Consider the following 14195-nt stretch of genomic DNA (forward strand, 5'->3'; position numbering starts at 1 on the left):
TATGTTCTCTTAAATGAATTATTGAAATGCCTGAACAATCCTACATGTGTTTTAAATTGGTACCATGACATAAAATTTTAGATTAACGCTCCTATGATCAGAAACTAGATTTTGAAGAGGGGAAGTGTTAAGGGAAAGTGTTGATGCTAATTTATAGTAGTCATAGCAACCTAGTTCTTGCTTTTGTAGCATTCTGGTCTTGCTGGATTTGAGGGGAGGGAAGAGGGAACAGCTTTTGTTGTATCACAAGCAAAGTTTGCTCTGCTGACACTGCTCTTTGCTGTGGCTTTTCTGTAGTTCTGTCACCCAGCTCCCAGTTGCTCCACCACAATCCCTTCTTGCCAGCAGGAGTAGCTCAGGGAAGACAAAAGACCCAAAGGAGCAGCTTGAAAACTGAGGGCTGAGCAATCCATTTCCTGCTGTTATTTATGGGATGCCTTCTGAGAGGCCTGGCTCTTCCAAAATCCTCACAGCAAGAGGTTTCAGATGCCTGAATCCCCTGTTGCAGGGATGTTCTTTTGGACCACACATCTACGGATTGAGCTGACAACACTGATGGCTTTTAATAGTTGGGGTTCTTCTTCGGGTGTGCACCAAAGTGACTTTGCAGCAGAGATCTGTCTTAATTAGAGGAGAAACCTGACTCTGGAGGGATGGGGGCCCTTCAGGGTGTGTGAGGAGTCAGTTCCAAGCCAGAGCAGTGATCAGCAGGAGTCTCAAGGGCTGCCCTGCCCGAGCCCCATCAGCTTTGGCGCCGTCCCATGCGCTCGCTGTGCCTGGCTCTGTGTGGCCGAGCCCAAAACCATCGATGCCAAAAGGGCTCTGCTGTCCCACGGGCAGCTCTGCCTGCTGCTGCTGATGTCCCAGCACTGGCCGAGCTCTGCTGCAGCGTGGCAGGCTGGGGAGGAGCAGGGATGCTGTGCTGGGAAGCTGCTCGGATGCTGCCGCCTGCAGCCGCGCTGCAGCAGCTCAGAGAGCCCCAGCCTGGGCTGGGCACTCAGGGTTTGTCTGCACATCCCTTCTGGAAACAGCTCCAAGCTGCCACTTGAAGGAATCCGAGGTATTAATTGCAATTATCTTTTTTTCCTGGAATGAATTAAACACACCAATGGTGCGTCTGGAGGGAGTTGTCCCCACTTAAAGAAGCTGTTCTGGGTTTGGTCACCCCAGAAATGAAAAGCTCTGAAAAATTCACCTGAGAGCAAACTTCTTCAGCAAGGCAAACAAGTAATTATGAATGTATTTAAAATTATAGAAAAGAGAAATACCAAGCTCCAGTCTCGTTTTGGTTGGTGGGTTTGTTTGTTTGGTTTTTTTTTTGTTTGTTTGTTTGTTAGTTTTTAACAGTACCTTAGAATAAATGCAGCACTTTATTTCCTAGCAATGGGAAAGAAAGCAAATTCTGTGATTCAAACTGATTTCCCAGGTGTCCTGTTATCCCTACAGCCACAAAAGAATTTATAGAAGCACAGCTCTGCTCACAAATTACTGTTTCAACAACTTTGCCCTTGTTGAAATGTGGTAGGCAGGATGCTCTCTGCCTCCCACATTTCCAGCTAATGGTCTATACAGAAACTGAAAAAAGAAATCTTGGTGAGAAATCTATTATTTTAAAGGAATACGGAGTTGGCCAGAAGTTATATTTTATATTTTGAACTCTAAAATAAGAAAATAAAAGTGTTAGGGATATTTTTTGAGTACTGTGTGTTGTAATCACCAGTGAAAATTCGTATCTTAATTAGCAGAGCAGTGTCTTTACAAAGTAGAAATAGTTTGTCAATAGGTACTTGGAATAATATGAGTACCTGTTGCTCTTACTGAAAATTGAAATTGTAATTTTTTTCCTGATTGACAAAAACAGTAAAAATTAATATTTAATGATTGCTTTTTTTTTGATTAAGAGCTTCAAATGTTCTGCTTTGTTTGGTGACTCATGCTGAAACTTTTTCAAATTACATCAAAATAGACAAGGCCCTTGTCTTCTTGACTCACAAGATGATTCTAATTTTAAAATGTACTTTAGTGTGAAAAAAGAGAAAAAGCTGTTTTGAAACAGTTAGCTCATGTGAAATTAAATAATACATTTAAACTTTATAATTTCAGCTGCAGCAAAAATGTTTCTAAATTGGTACTCCCATATGAAGTTTTTCTAAGGTTTTGTTTAATCTCCAAAAAGATTAATTTTTGAAGTTTTATTTTCCCTTTTCTGATTCAGAGCTACAAAACTTTCAGGGAACACTGAACAAGTACCTGTCCTAAGCCTGAAATCCCTGTGGGGACACAGCCCAGCCTTTGGTGCATCCTGGTGTGGTTCCAGCTGGGATGTTTTTGATGGAGCACATCCCAGCATGTGCTGCAAGTCCTGCTTACAGGAGGGCAGGGAATTGATGCTGCCTGCCTCCCTTGGCTCTGGATATGACCTGGATGAAATAAGTGTTGCAGATTTTCTTTTTTCTTGTATTATTTATGATAAATGGCAAATGGTACTTTGCCATTTGTAAAAGGTGTGGGCATCATTACACATGACACAGGAATTCTTCTTGTGTAGCTCTCCACAAAGACAGTGAATCCCACAGGATTTTTAAGGAGAAAAAAACAACAAATAAACCCCAAACAAACAAACAAAAAAAACCCAAACAAAAACCCAAACAAACTTTCCAGACCTGTAAGCTCTGCCTAATCTGAACACAGAAGAGATTTTGTGTAGGTAGGAGAACTGTGTGATGGAGCTGCCCATTGCACTTAAATTAACCAGGAGAAGCCTGGGGCTGCATTTCTGTGCACAGGCTGTAACAAGTTGTTCAGCTTTTTTTAGGAGTTCTAAAGAATTTCCACCTCAAAAATGCTTATCTTTATACAATATCAGGGAGTAAAATAATGTCACCACAACTATAACAGGTGCTGGAAACCTTGCCTGAGAAGAAACCAGGCATCAAGGTGACTTCTGAGTCACAGTGACCTCAAAATCTCATCTGAAATTCCCACCCTGGGTTCAGCCATGGTGTTTTCCTCCTTTCCAGACCTCAAAAATCCTGGCTCCACCCTCATGTCCCCTGGGTCACCGGGGCCTTTGATGCCTTGGGAAGGCTGAGCTAGAGCTGGACAGAGCTAAAGAATAAAGCAAGGATTGATTTAAAGGATCTCCTCCATGGATCCACCTTGGGCAGCACCAGAGCCCAGCCAGGGCTGCACCCAAATGACCCAAAATGGTCCCAAAATGCACGAGCGCTCCTGGGGGCTCTCCCTGGGATCAGTTCTGCTCCATTGGCACCTTGGAGTTCATTGTCCCATTCCAGCTTCAGCCCAGGCAGTCCCATCCTGCTTGTTTTCCTCTCTCCAGCCCACGGTGTTTGTGCTCCTGGGCTGAGATTTGGATCATTTGTCCTTGGTGCCCAGCTGGAGCAGGAATTGTTTTGTGTCCCTGCTCTGTGCAGAGCTCAGCATCCCCCCATGGGAAGCCCAGACCCACACACTAAAGCAGCACAGAAACTGAAAAATAGAAAAGCTGAAACCTGAGGCCTCCCGTTCACCCTGGCACAAAAACTCAGGGATGCTGCCTTCAAACCTCTTCTCCCTGACCTCCCTTGCAGGAATGTTTGAATTCCTGGGCCTCTTCTCTCCTTCTGCCTGGGCTGGAGGATTTCTGCTTCTAAGATTGACAAACCCCTTTTATTTTCCCTGGAGGGGAAGGCGAGGATGCCTGGCTGGAGGAGCAGGGGACAGGTGTGGCAGAGAATACCAGTGTTCCTGTGGCTCCTTTCCCTGCCCCCCCTATCCCCTCCCAGGCACCCTGAGCATTTCTGAGCCAATTGAGGAAGGCTGGGACAAGATTCCAGCAGCACTGATGCCCTTGGTGTTAGCAGGGAGTGGGCAGCTACAGAGACAAAAATTCTGATTTAGGGCCTGAGAGTCCCTTCCCATGGAGATACTCTGCTTACTTGGCGTTTATATTTTGTTGGGTTTTTGGGGTTCTATTTGGGATTTTTCCTTTTTTCCTTTTTTTTTTTTTTTTTTTTTTTCTTAAACCCAAACACAGCTGTCTGTCTTGGCTTCCAGTGCCATCTAGTGGGATTTTATTTTATTTCTCCAGTAAAGACATTTCAGGCCGTTTTTATGTGTGAATGCATTGATTCCTCTCTGTACGCTGCTGTGTCCTCCAGAGACGAACCATTTACAGATATTTATCCTCTTTTCTGACGTTTAAGGCGCGTGTAAATTGGAAGTAGAAACGTAGCAAAAACATGTAGTGTGTATCTATATAAACATAGCAAAAAAAGTATAGTATTCTATGTTTGCAAGTAGATTGACAAAAATTTCTTTTCCTTCAGTGAAGACATTTGAGAATGAGTGCAAATATTTTGATTTTTTAAAAATAGTATAGCTGCTTGTTTGCTCTGGGAGCACTGTTTCTATACTTGTGCATCTTGTTTTCTGTGTGTCTTTTTATGTAAGTACTGTAAAATTATATTTTACCATTCATAACCTTTTATGCACTTTGAAATCACGACATAGACCATTTCCAATTTTTTCTACTTAGAATCTAACTCCATATTTTCTACACAATGCTTTGGTTCTCTCACTGCCCAAGTGGTCTTAAGGATACTCTAAGTAAAATACTTAGGTTTTTTTCGCTTTTAATTTCTGATTTATGTGGATAAAGTAATATGTGATACCATATAAAGTGTGGGATCTATTATTTCTGTTTTTATCAGCTGTTGGCCCAGCTCCCTTGGCTCAAGGCTCATGAAGAAATATAAATCTTAACCCCAGCCTCATTAGTTCTATCTGGAAAAGTTACTTAAGGAGACTTTGCTGCAGTGCCACTGGCTACTCCTGTGTATTCTCCTGTAATACCACAATATTTTTGGCAGCATCAGTGGGAAGGAGAGCGTTGCTTGGAAAGGTTCTTTTATAGAGCCAGATTTGCTCTTTTCCTTTATATGCACATGCTCTCTCTCTCTCTTTTTCAGATAAAAAGGCACTTTAGGTACAGCTGGTTTGGTACACACCAAGCTGCTTTGGGGTGAGGCTCTTGGTCTTTGAAATGTACCTAAAACACATCATTTAAAACATATCATTTAAAACACCTCTCTGAAAATACCCTGCTATGAAAAGGAAGCAAACTGTTGAGTTGTGAGAGGCTCGATTTCTTCTCCCTGTGCAAATGTGGAGCTGACACAGAGAGGAAGGGCTCTCCTGTCTCAGTGCTCGCCAGTCTATTACTGATGGCAGAGCAACTGGGGCTCCTGAGGCTTCAGGGAGGAAGAGGAGGCTGCAGAGCTGCCAGCATTAACATTTTAGGGGCATTAGGATACCTAGACCACCTGTGAAAACTGTCCTTGCCTGCTGAGCAGTTAATGTGCCCATCAGCTATTGTTGGAACCCTGTCTGCTGAGAATTGCAGACTTTCTGTGCTCCCAGGCACTGATCCCCAGGAGAACTCTGCATTTGACCTGAGGCCGTGGAGAAGCTTCCAAAATAGAATGACAGAACTGTGGGTGTGGAGTTTGGATAGAAGTGTGTGACATCACAGGGTGGGAAGGTAGAGTTTGGGGTTATAGAACATAGTAACAAATACAAAGCAAGATGGAGGGTTTAGGATGGAGGCTGGTTGTTCTTCTTCACCTTCTTTTTCCTTCTTCTCCATGGGTTTGGGTGATGTTTTGGGATTGGACAGAAAAGCCCTCATTGCAGGTTTCGAGTGATCAGTTTTTGGGTTAAAAGGAAAAATAATCTAGGTGTCATTTCTTAATTGGATAGTTTAGCCTTAAAAAACCTTGTAACAAGAGATAGGCACCCTTTAGTGCTAATGAAAGACTGCAGAACTCAGGGCAGTGAGGCTATAACATTGATAAGAAACAAAAAACCCCTGAATCTGAACGTGAACTATTGTCTCAAGAGCCTTCAATCCCAACCCTGACAGAGGTGGAAAAAGGAAGCAGAGAACCCACAAGTTATGGCACAACTTGGTCTGTCTTTTGGAAAGCAGGGGAGACAGAACCCAGCACCTTTCAGCTCAACAGAATTGCTTTGTTTTGCACTGCATGAAGTGCCTGAGTCCAAGGGCTGAAAGTGCTGCAATAAAATTATTAAATGGGTTTGCAAGTGGAGCAAACAACAATAAAGAGCTTTAAATGTGGCAACGAGCAGTTCAGGGATTTCAGCATATTTCAGTCACTACCTCCAGCTTCCCCTCAGCCTGGTTACACTTCAGATTTTTTGTGGATGCTCTGGCTGCTTTTAGCTGGCCACAAATGTTACAGACAATTTCTGTAACATCAGGATTTCTAGAGCAGCAGCATTGCTGTGTGGCCTCCCTCAGCTCCAAAATTTCTGGGTAATTATCTGGGCACACTTGGACCCACACTGTCCCAAAACACTTTTCCAGCAGCACAAAAGATCAGTCGAAAGTTTCGCAAAATCTCCAGCTTTTTTAGACCTTATTTTTAACCATTTTTCCTTTGAGGTACCACCAGGCTTTAAAATGTGTTCTTTTAAATAGTTTCTCTTTTATTAAAAACTGACAAAAACATTATGAGACGTTCCTAAGTTCCCCTGTGATTTCAAAAGAACAACAAACTCTTTGACAAAGACCTTGATGCAAACAACTTCCAAGTAGAAAGAACGACCGGTTCTAATAAAATCTACTCACTCCTGATAGCCTGTGACCTTGAACAGGAGTAAAATGTCAATAAGAACATGAGTTGTACTAATAAATGTTTTTTTGGTGTACATAATCATATTAGTTGAACAGAATCTCATACAAGTGTAAAATTCATAGTAAAGATGTCTTTATTCCAAAATAATAATAATAATAATAATAAAAATAATAATAATAACAATGTGTTAGGCAGACAGCTACAAAACATCTACACAAGACTTTGGTAAGAAATGTTCATGGTAGCTTTTTCATAATTCCACAGCAAACAAAAACAACAAAGGAAATCTAAAAATGCAATCAAAATTTTGTTTAACTCATATGTCACACAAACAGTCTTACTGTACATTTGTTAAGCTCCTAACTTTCCTTTTTTGTTATGTGTAAAGATTCTATCATTTGTATATCAGGAAAAAAAAAAGGTACTCACAATGCTAAAATCTGGCAGTTGAGGTCTACAAAACTGGTGTGACATCTGTGCTTTGAATTCAGCAGGATTATTCAGGACATCAGAACAATAACAGTTCTTATTTTTATTGACTGATAACCAGTGCCTATTACACTACTAGAAAGTTTACAGTAACAAGACTTCGACATATTGTATATCAGAGCTTTTTCCTTTTTGTTCTGAATAGAAAATCAACCTCTTTTTTTCCCTTCATTTGTTTTTGTTTGTGTTTCTTTTTTTTTTTTTTTTTACAAAATGTAACAAGCCTAAATGTTTCTCATGTATCAAGTCAGAAGAAAGACGAGATCTGTCAAACGTTTCAACAGAAAAACAAGTGTGAAGAGCTGAATATAAGCAGGAGTGGTCACACATTTCTGACCCGGTGCAATTACCTTGTCATTTCATCTGTTAACAAGGTGGGGGGAAAAGCAATTTGCAACATTCAGAACTTTAATGAGCCTAAGAGAAATGACTGGAAATCACACTGAACAGCCTTCTAAAAGAGAGAGAGAGAAAAAAAAAAAAAAAAAACAAAAACATCTGGAGAATCAAATTAGTAAGAAACACAGAGAAAGGAATGCCAGATTGCTTTAATGGACAATTTTGTGGGCAAGTTCAGAAAGGTATTGTGTGTTTTCTATAAGTGTATTTGGACTATGTGGCCTTTGGCAAAGGGAGTATTTAGAAGACAAAACAGCTTGATGAACTGGAACAAATGTGAAAATGAAAATACAGCACTGGGTTTCATTGATTATTTGCTGAAACAGGCATGGTTTTGCAAGATAAGCTTGAACAAGTGGTTGATGAGATAAATCCGGTTCCTGAACTCAGCAATTTTTTTCCATTCAGGAGAAACTTCTGCTCCCTCTGCCCCAGGCTCACAGATCCTTCAAAGCCTTTAAAAGCCCTCTGCCACACATTTTATGGCCAAAGATTACTTTTCTGAGTGAATGGCCTCAGCTGGGACACCCTCTGCCAGCTCAGCCAGAAATGTGGCTCTGCCCTGGCTGAGCTCCTGGCACTGATCACTGTGGTCCTTCTCTGCAGTTTCTTCCCCCAAAATATGCTCAGCTGGTCACTCCTCCAGTACCTATATCATCCCACTGTTTATTTTCATTGAGTTTTCTTTCCTTTTGGTCATAAAAGTGAAATGTAAGGTCCTAAATGCATTACTGAGAAACAGTCTTGCTGCTATGCTGTAATGGCAGTGCTGTAGAGACATAAACTGCACAATTTTTGAACAGGCACAAGGAGGCAAACTATCTGAATTAATATTATTAAATGAGCCAAGCTGTGCAAAATGTAAAATGTTTGGTTTTAGCAATAAATCTTGCTGTATTCTTTTTTCTCCTGGCTTGGTCGGCTATGGGTGTGCACCCATTTCGTTGAGCAGCAGCAGGAGAGGGTTCACGCTGACCTTGGTTTTATTATTTCCCTGGCCTTTCCTTCACTCCAAATCTGCAGAAAGCAGTAAAATATCTTGGGAGGGGTGGGATATGATGGCTGTGGAATTCCTGAGCAGCCCTTGCAGTGTTCAGAGGAGAAATGCTGATGAACAGCCCCACAATTAACGCCACCAGCCCAACGAGCTGTTCAGGTACAGAAGGTCCCCAGGGTGGTGGTGGTGGTGGGGAAGATGAACAGTTCAGAGGTGCACAGCAATATTTAAAACCCAGCTGCCAAGTCCTCAGGGTAGTGACCAAGTGTTAAGGAAGTGAGTAAATCACTCAAGGCTGGTTTAGAGACCATTAAGAAAAAATTCTCTCCATTCATTTCTCTCAAGCTTAAGTGTCAGTTTCTACAGTCTTTATTTTCAGTGCACTGCTCTTACTTCAGAGGAGACAAAGGGGTATGCAGCCTTGCCTGGACCAAAAGGTAACCCATCACCTTCCCCTCTTAATGTTGGATCATTACAGGAAAATAGAATTACAGGAAGATATTGTATTCCAATAGCAAGTGGGGCCCAAGGATCTCCCTGATTACACCTGACTGTGTAGGGATGGGAGCTAAACTTTGCAGGAGATGGGGTAAAATAGCAAATAGAAGAGTAAGGAGGTATTTTCTAATCTCAGGAAGTTTTTTAATCACTTAGATAGTCAAGGAAGGTATTTAACATAAGATATCCATAAATTGGTAATTCTCATTAATTTAGTAATTTTTAAATTACCCTATGCTCTGAGTAATTTTTTAGCTTACCCTATGCTCTGAATAAATGACACTACTGTAAATCTATAATCAGCTTTTTTAAAAGACTGTCATTACTTCCTTTTAGAGGCTTATTTCAGTTTTAAGGGGTGCATGAGAGCCTGGCTCACCTTTTCTCTACCGTTCTTGTTTTATTATAAACCCTCTTCACCTGTGAATAAAATCTTTGTGAAACTGAATCTAGTTTTTTAGTGTCTCTCATGTGGAAGACATCCTGTGGCACAGCTGTTGCAACACTCTGGACCAATTTCTACTAGTTCTGTGTCCATTTTGAAAGGCAATGGATCAACCCAGCATGGACTGTACACATATGATATTTGCATGTTTTCTTTATGTGCTGTCTTGACTGTGATTTTGTGGTGGTCAGACATCACTGTTGAGTCACAAAAATTATTTCCTTTTTAAGTTTTGAAGAAAAAAATGCCTTCTTGCATGGACCACAGCATCCATGTGAGGAAAAGTGTTTAGGATTATATAATAATAATAGTAATAATAATTATCAGCTTAACCCAATAGTGTAAAAAGATAAACATGCACCTTTAATATTGTTGAACCAGCATTACTGACATTACTCCTTGGCATAGTTGTGTAATCACAGAGGCACTGCTTTGGATTTTCAAAATCAAATCTAGAGAGAAATCCTCCCACAGATGAAACTTTCTGTCACTTTAACTTAATTTTGTTAATATGCATGCATCCCATGTCTTTACAAGTTGTATTTCTATATGGCTATTCCATGTCCACAGATGTGTCTGTATTTTAGTTAAATAACTCACCATGACTTCACTATTTTTATGCATTAAGGGCTGGCTGGAGTAGCAAAGACTTACTCTCAGCATAAATCCGTGAGGAAATATTTATAAAATATTTTTCTTGCACCAGCAAGACTAAAAAGCAAACCACACTGCAAAAATGAAAACTAATATACACTTTATATTTTTGTTGTTGTTGTTCTAAAAAACAAACCAAGGTTGACTTTCCATTTAGCTCAGAGTGCATCACCTGTGTTTTGTTAACAAGGATGGACATTACATGCTCTTAGCTCCTTTTTGTCTTTGCAGCTGGTGAACTGAGTGCTTTTGGACCTCTTCTTTACCATCATGTAGCGCTCCTGAATTCCACCTCCACAGAGTGTAGAACATTCTGTCCAAGCAGTCCATGGTTTCATCCTACAAACTGAAAAAAAAAAAGTTATTTGGTTAAGTTTTTAGACATAGAAACTTCTGATAAGTATAACCAAGCTGCATTTGTCAAACACTGGAAAAAGTAAAAAGAAATTTAATATCTACATTACAAAAGACAGATAAACTTATGAAATTGTTAAATGTCAGACAAGCATGAGCCACAACACAGCAGTAATTCCTACCCAGATAATGTGAATTATACCACAGGATACGTTTTGTTGATTTGAGGAATCAGTACTTGATGATGCTGTCCCTCATTGGAAAAGCAGTTTGGGCAGATCTCTTGGAGCAGCCTGAGCCTGAATCAGGCTGAGGTGGGAATGAGTCCAGTTTTGAAATTCAGCAGTGGATCCAGGAACAAATATTTTAAATGTTTGAAGCTAACAGGATGTAAAGATTGTCCCCCAGATCTGCAGAAACTGCAATCAGTCCTTTGCCAGGTGTAAAGTTTAAACTTTTTCACATTTTTGTGTGCAGTATCTAAAATATTTTCAGTGCTGGGACATGGACAGATGTGGGCCTTTCTCCATGGTGCCCTAAGCTTAGGCTGGGTGATTTTGGGCAAGCAATGCAAGTGTCTGTTTTATTGACTGAAGTGCTGAAGATGCTCTCGCAGAATGTGGTGGAGCTGCTCACAAACTCCTGTTGATGCTCCAGGTTTTGGCTTTTCTATTTTTCAGTTTCTGTGCTGCTTTAGTGGGTGGGTCTGGGCTTCCCATGAGGGGATGGTGAGCTCTCTGCACAGAGCAGGGACACAAAACAATTCCTTCTCCAGCTGGGCACCAAGGACAAATTATCACTGTCAAGGCAGGATGGGAATGAGAAGATTTTAACTCAGAAGGCTGGGATAATAGAACTCCAATTTATTCAAAATACCCTGCTCTTTTATACAGAGCTTTGTGAGGACCAATTCCATTGGTCCTGAAGTGAAAACAACCACAGCATTGGTGCAGAGTGCTTGACACACAGTGATAGAACTTAACTATAAACAATGTGAACAACAAGAGAGATAAAGAATTATTTACATTCTTTTCCAACTCTTTCCCAGGCTTCTGCCTGGATATAAACTCTCCATTTCTCTCTTTGACTGAATCTGAGACCAACACAAATGATCCAAATCTCAGCCCAGGAGCACAAACACCGTGGGCTGGAGAGAGAAAAACAAGCAGGATGGGGCTGCCTGGGCTGAAGCTGGAATGGGACAATGAACTCCAAGGTGCCAATGGAGCAGAACTGACCCCAGGGAGAGCCCCGGGAGCGCTCGTGCATTTTGGGACCATTTTGCTTCATTTGGGTGCAGCCCTGGCTGGGCTCTGGTGCTGCCCAAGGTGGATCCATGGAGGAGATCCTTTGAATCAATCCCTGCTTTATTCTTTACCTCTGTCCAGCCTCTGCTCTAGCTCAGCCTTCACAAGGCATCACTGTCATGCAGAAAACCACTAAAACCACTATCCAGGTGTTTTCACACTCACCTGGGAATTGCTCACTATCTAAATTCTTCCTTGCTTGTTCACTTCTCCTTTTCTCCCGCGCCTCCTTCCAGCGCCTTTTTTCCATCCCTGCTCCCCTCAGGCACTTCCTGACTCTGCATTTGGAGCGCTGGACGGTCTCAGGGCAGGCTGCTCCCCCAAACTGGGGCTCTATTTTAATCATCCTCGTCCTGATCATGTGGCCCTTGCCACAGGAGGTGTTGCACTCGGACCACTGGGACCACTCCGTCAGCTCACAGTGGATGGCTGCAGGCAACAAGAAACACAAAAAAAATGACACAAAACCACACAGATGTGCCTGATGAATCTCCACACCCCAACCACATAGACTCTACTCAAGCCTCCAATCTTCTCAGCCATTGTTTGGAGGCTGCCTGTCAGAATTTTCTGAGTCCATTTCTAGCAGAAGTGTGATCTGACACGCTCTTCGATTTCTTCTTCAAGAGTGGTGCTGGCAGATCACTAAAATTACAAAGAATATATAAAGAATTCTCCTGTGCCTTCTTCGATTTTCCCACCCATCTGTCTGTTTTGTAATGAAAAGCTGAAAATTGAGTTATATTTAAAAATAATTTGCTACCTCTGAGATCTGAGCCTTGCTTTGCTGGCAGTGTTATGCAATGAGCCATATTCACTAATACCATTATATCTTAAACGTCTTCATCTTTCAGCACTGCTTAACACTTACAGCCCCAGTGAATAAAAATCAAAATGATATTTCACATTATTTGAAAGAGCCATTACAGTTTAAAAGCCTTTTTAACCAATAATTTCTGTGAAAAAATAATGTAATTTGTGATAAAACCTCATAAACCAGCTGGAAACAGGATGCTAAAGGCAATCATATCTCATTCATTCAGCAGTGCCTTAGGCTATCACACTTCACAAAGACTGAATAGCAACTAGAAATTTGCTTTACCCAAGAAGTGGGGGATTTTAATGGAATAAGGTAAAAAAATCTCTGCAGCTGCCTCCACACCAACCAGTAACAGGTTGCAAAGTGATAACATTCAGAGGTGTATCAAAGGTGGAAAAATGTCTCTTTTGTGCTCTTTCTGAGCTAAAAGAATCACACAGGTGATTTCAACCCTTCTTTCTTTCTTTCCTGGCACACAGTCTGCATTTGAGTGATAAACCTCGTTTTATAATTCTGACTTATTTCCTACTGGGGAGTTGCCTGGAGCTGCAGTGTGTTAAACATGCAGAGCTGTATTCCCATGGAAATACTGGGAATTAGCATGGGGTGAAGTAGGGCAAGCTGAATTTCAGACAGAGTTGTATTTCAGCTCTCAGTCACTGAAAGTGTAAAATAATAATAATAATATTTTATTTTATTTTATTTTATTTTATTTTATTTTATTTTATTTTATTTTATTTTATTTTATTTTATTATACAATGCACACTTGATACCCTGCCTAATCTAAGAAGTGATGCTAAGCAGTGGTGCTGGAGGTTTGATCCATAGATTTTGACACATAATTAGCCTCCTCTTCCCAGGGAATTCCCAAACTTACGGCATTCTGGCAGCATGCATTTCTCTGCTTGCTCCAGCTCCTCGTTGCAGTCTCCCAGCTCAGCAGCAGATTTCAGCATCCTCTGCCTGGTTCTCATTCCCTTCCCACAGGTCACACTGCAGTCACTCCACTCAGACCAGGGAGAGAGCAGGCAGGGGATGGTATCTGATAGGAAATTAAAAGGTATTGAAACCTTATTATTAACCATTTCTTACTATAAATAAATGATGAACGTATGCATTTTGAAAATTATACAGGTGGAAAATGTGCTACGTTTTATCTGTCACCAGCCAATTAAGCTTTCTTGTCACAAGCTGAATGGTTCTGCTGAAGAAGCTCAGAAATCTTTATATTAAATTGAAAGGTTTGCTTCATTTAAATATCTTTGCTATCTTTTCCTGTATCTAAGTCATATCTGCTGGGTCTCAGTGCATCTGGGGCATAAATAGTTTAAGGAGCTATGTTTCAATCATAACTCCTGTAAACAAACAAAAAAAAAGGATTGTTGCAGTGAACAGAACTGGAAGTCAACTTAATTTAGTCTAACAAGTGAAACTTCTATATTTAATTTACCAAAAAAATTTTAAACCATCTATGATGAAAACGTAACATTTTGTAAGAAATTAATAGTGACAGTAAGGCTGGCTGATCGCACAAAAGAAACACCTACATTTCTGAAATTTTCAGGGGTTAAA

The 14195-nt window shown here is 40.9% G+C and overlaps 1 protein-coding gene across 1 annotated transcript in view; it reads right to left on the bottom strand.

Moving 5' to 3' along the window:
• Positions 1-6774: 6774 nt before the first annotated feature.
• Positions 6775-14195, bottom strand: part of SPON1 (spondin 1) — a 189959-nt gene continuing 182538 nt past the window's right edge. The window contains exons 14-16 of the mRNA XM_021527583.2: positions 13501-13665; positions 11968-12231; positions 6775-10487 (exon numbers count right to left, since the gene is read on the bottom strand). Coding sequence (XP_021383258.1) covers positions 10324-10487; positions 11968-12231; positions 13501-13665 — 593 coding nt within the window. The 3' untranslated portion in view covers positions 6775-10323. The remainder of the gene's footprint in view (positions 10488-11967; positions 12232-13500; positions 13666-14195) is intronic.

This window comes from Lonchura striata, chromosome 6 (genome assembly GCF_046129695.1).
Source record: "Lonchura striata isolate bLonStr1 chromosome 6, bLonStr1.mat, whole genome shotgun sequence".
In the NCBI taxonomy this organism is placed as follows: domain Eukaryota; kingdom Metazoa; phylum Chordata; class Aves; order Passeriformes; family Estrildidae; genus Lonchura; species Lonchura striata.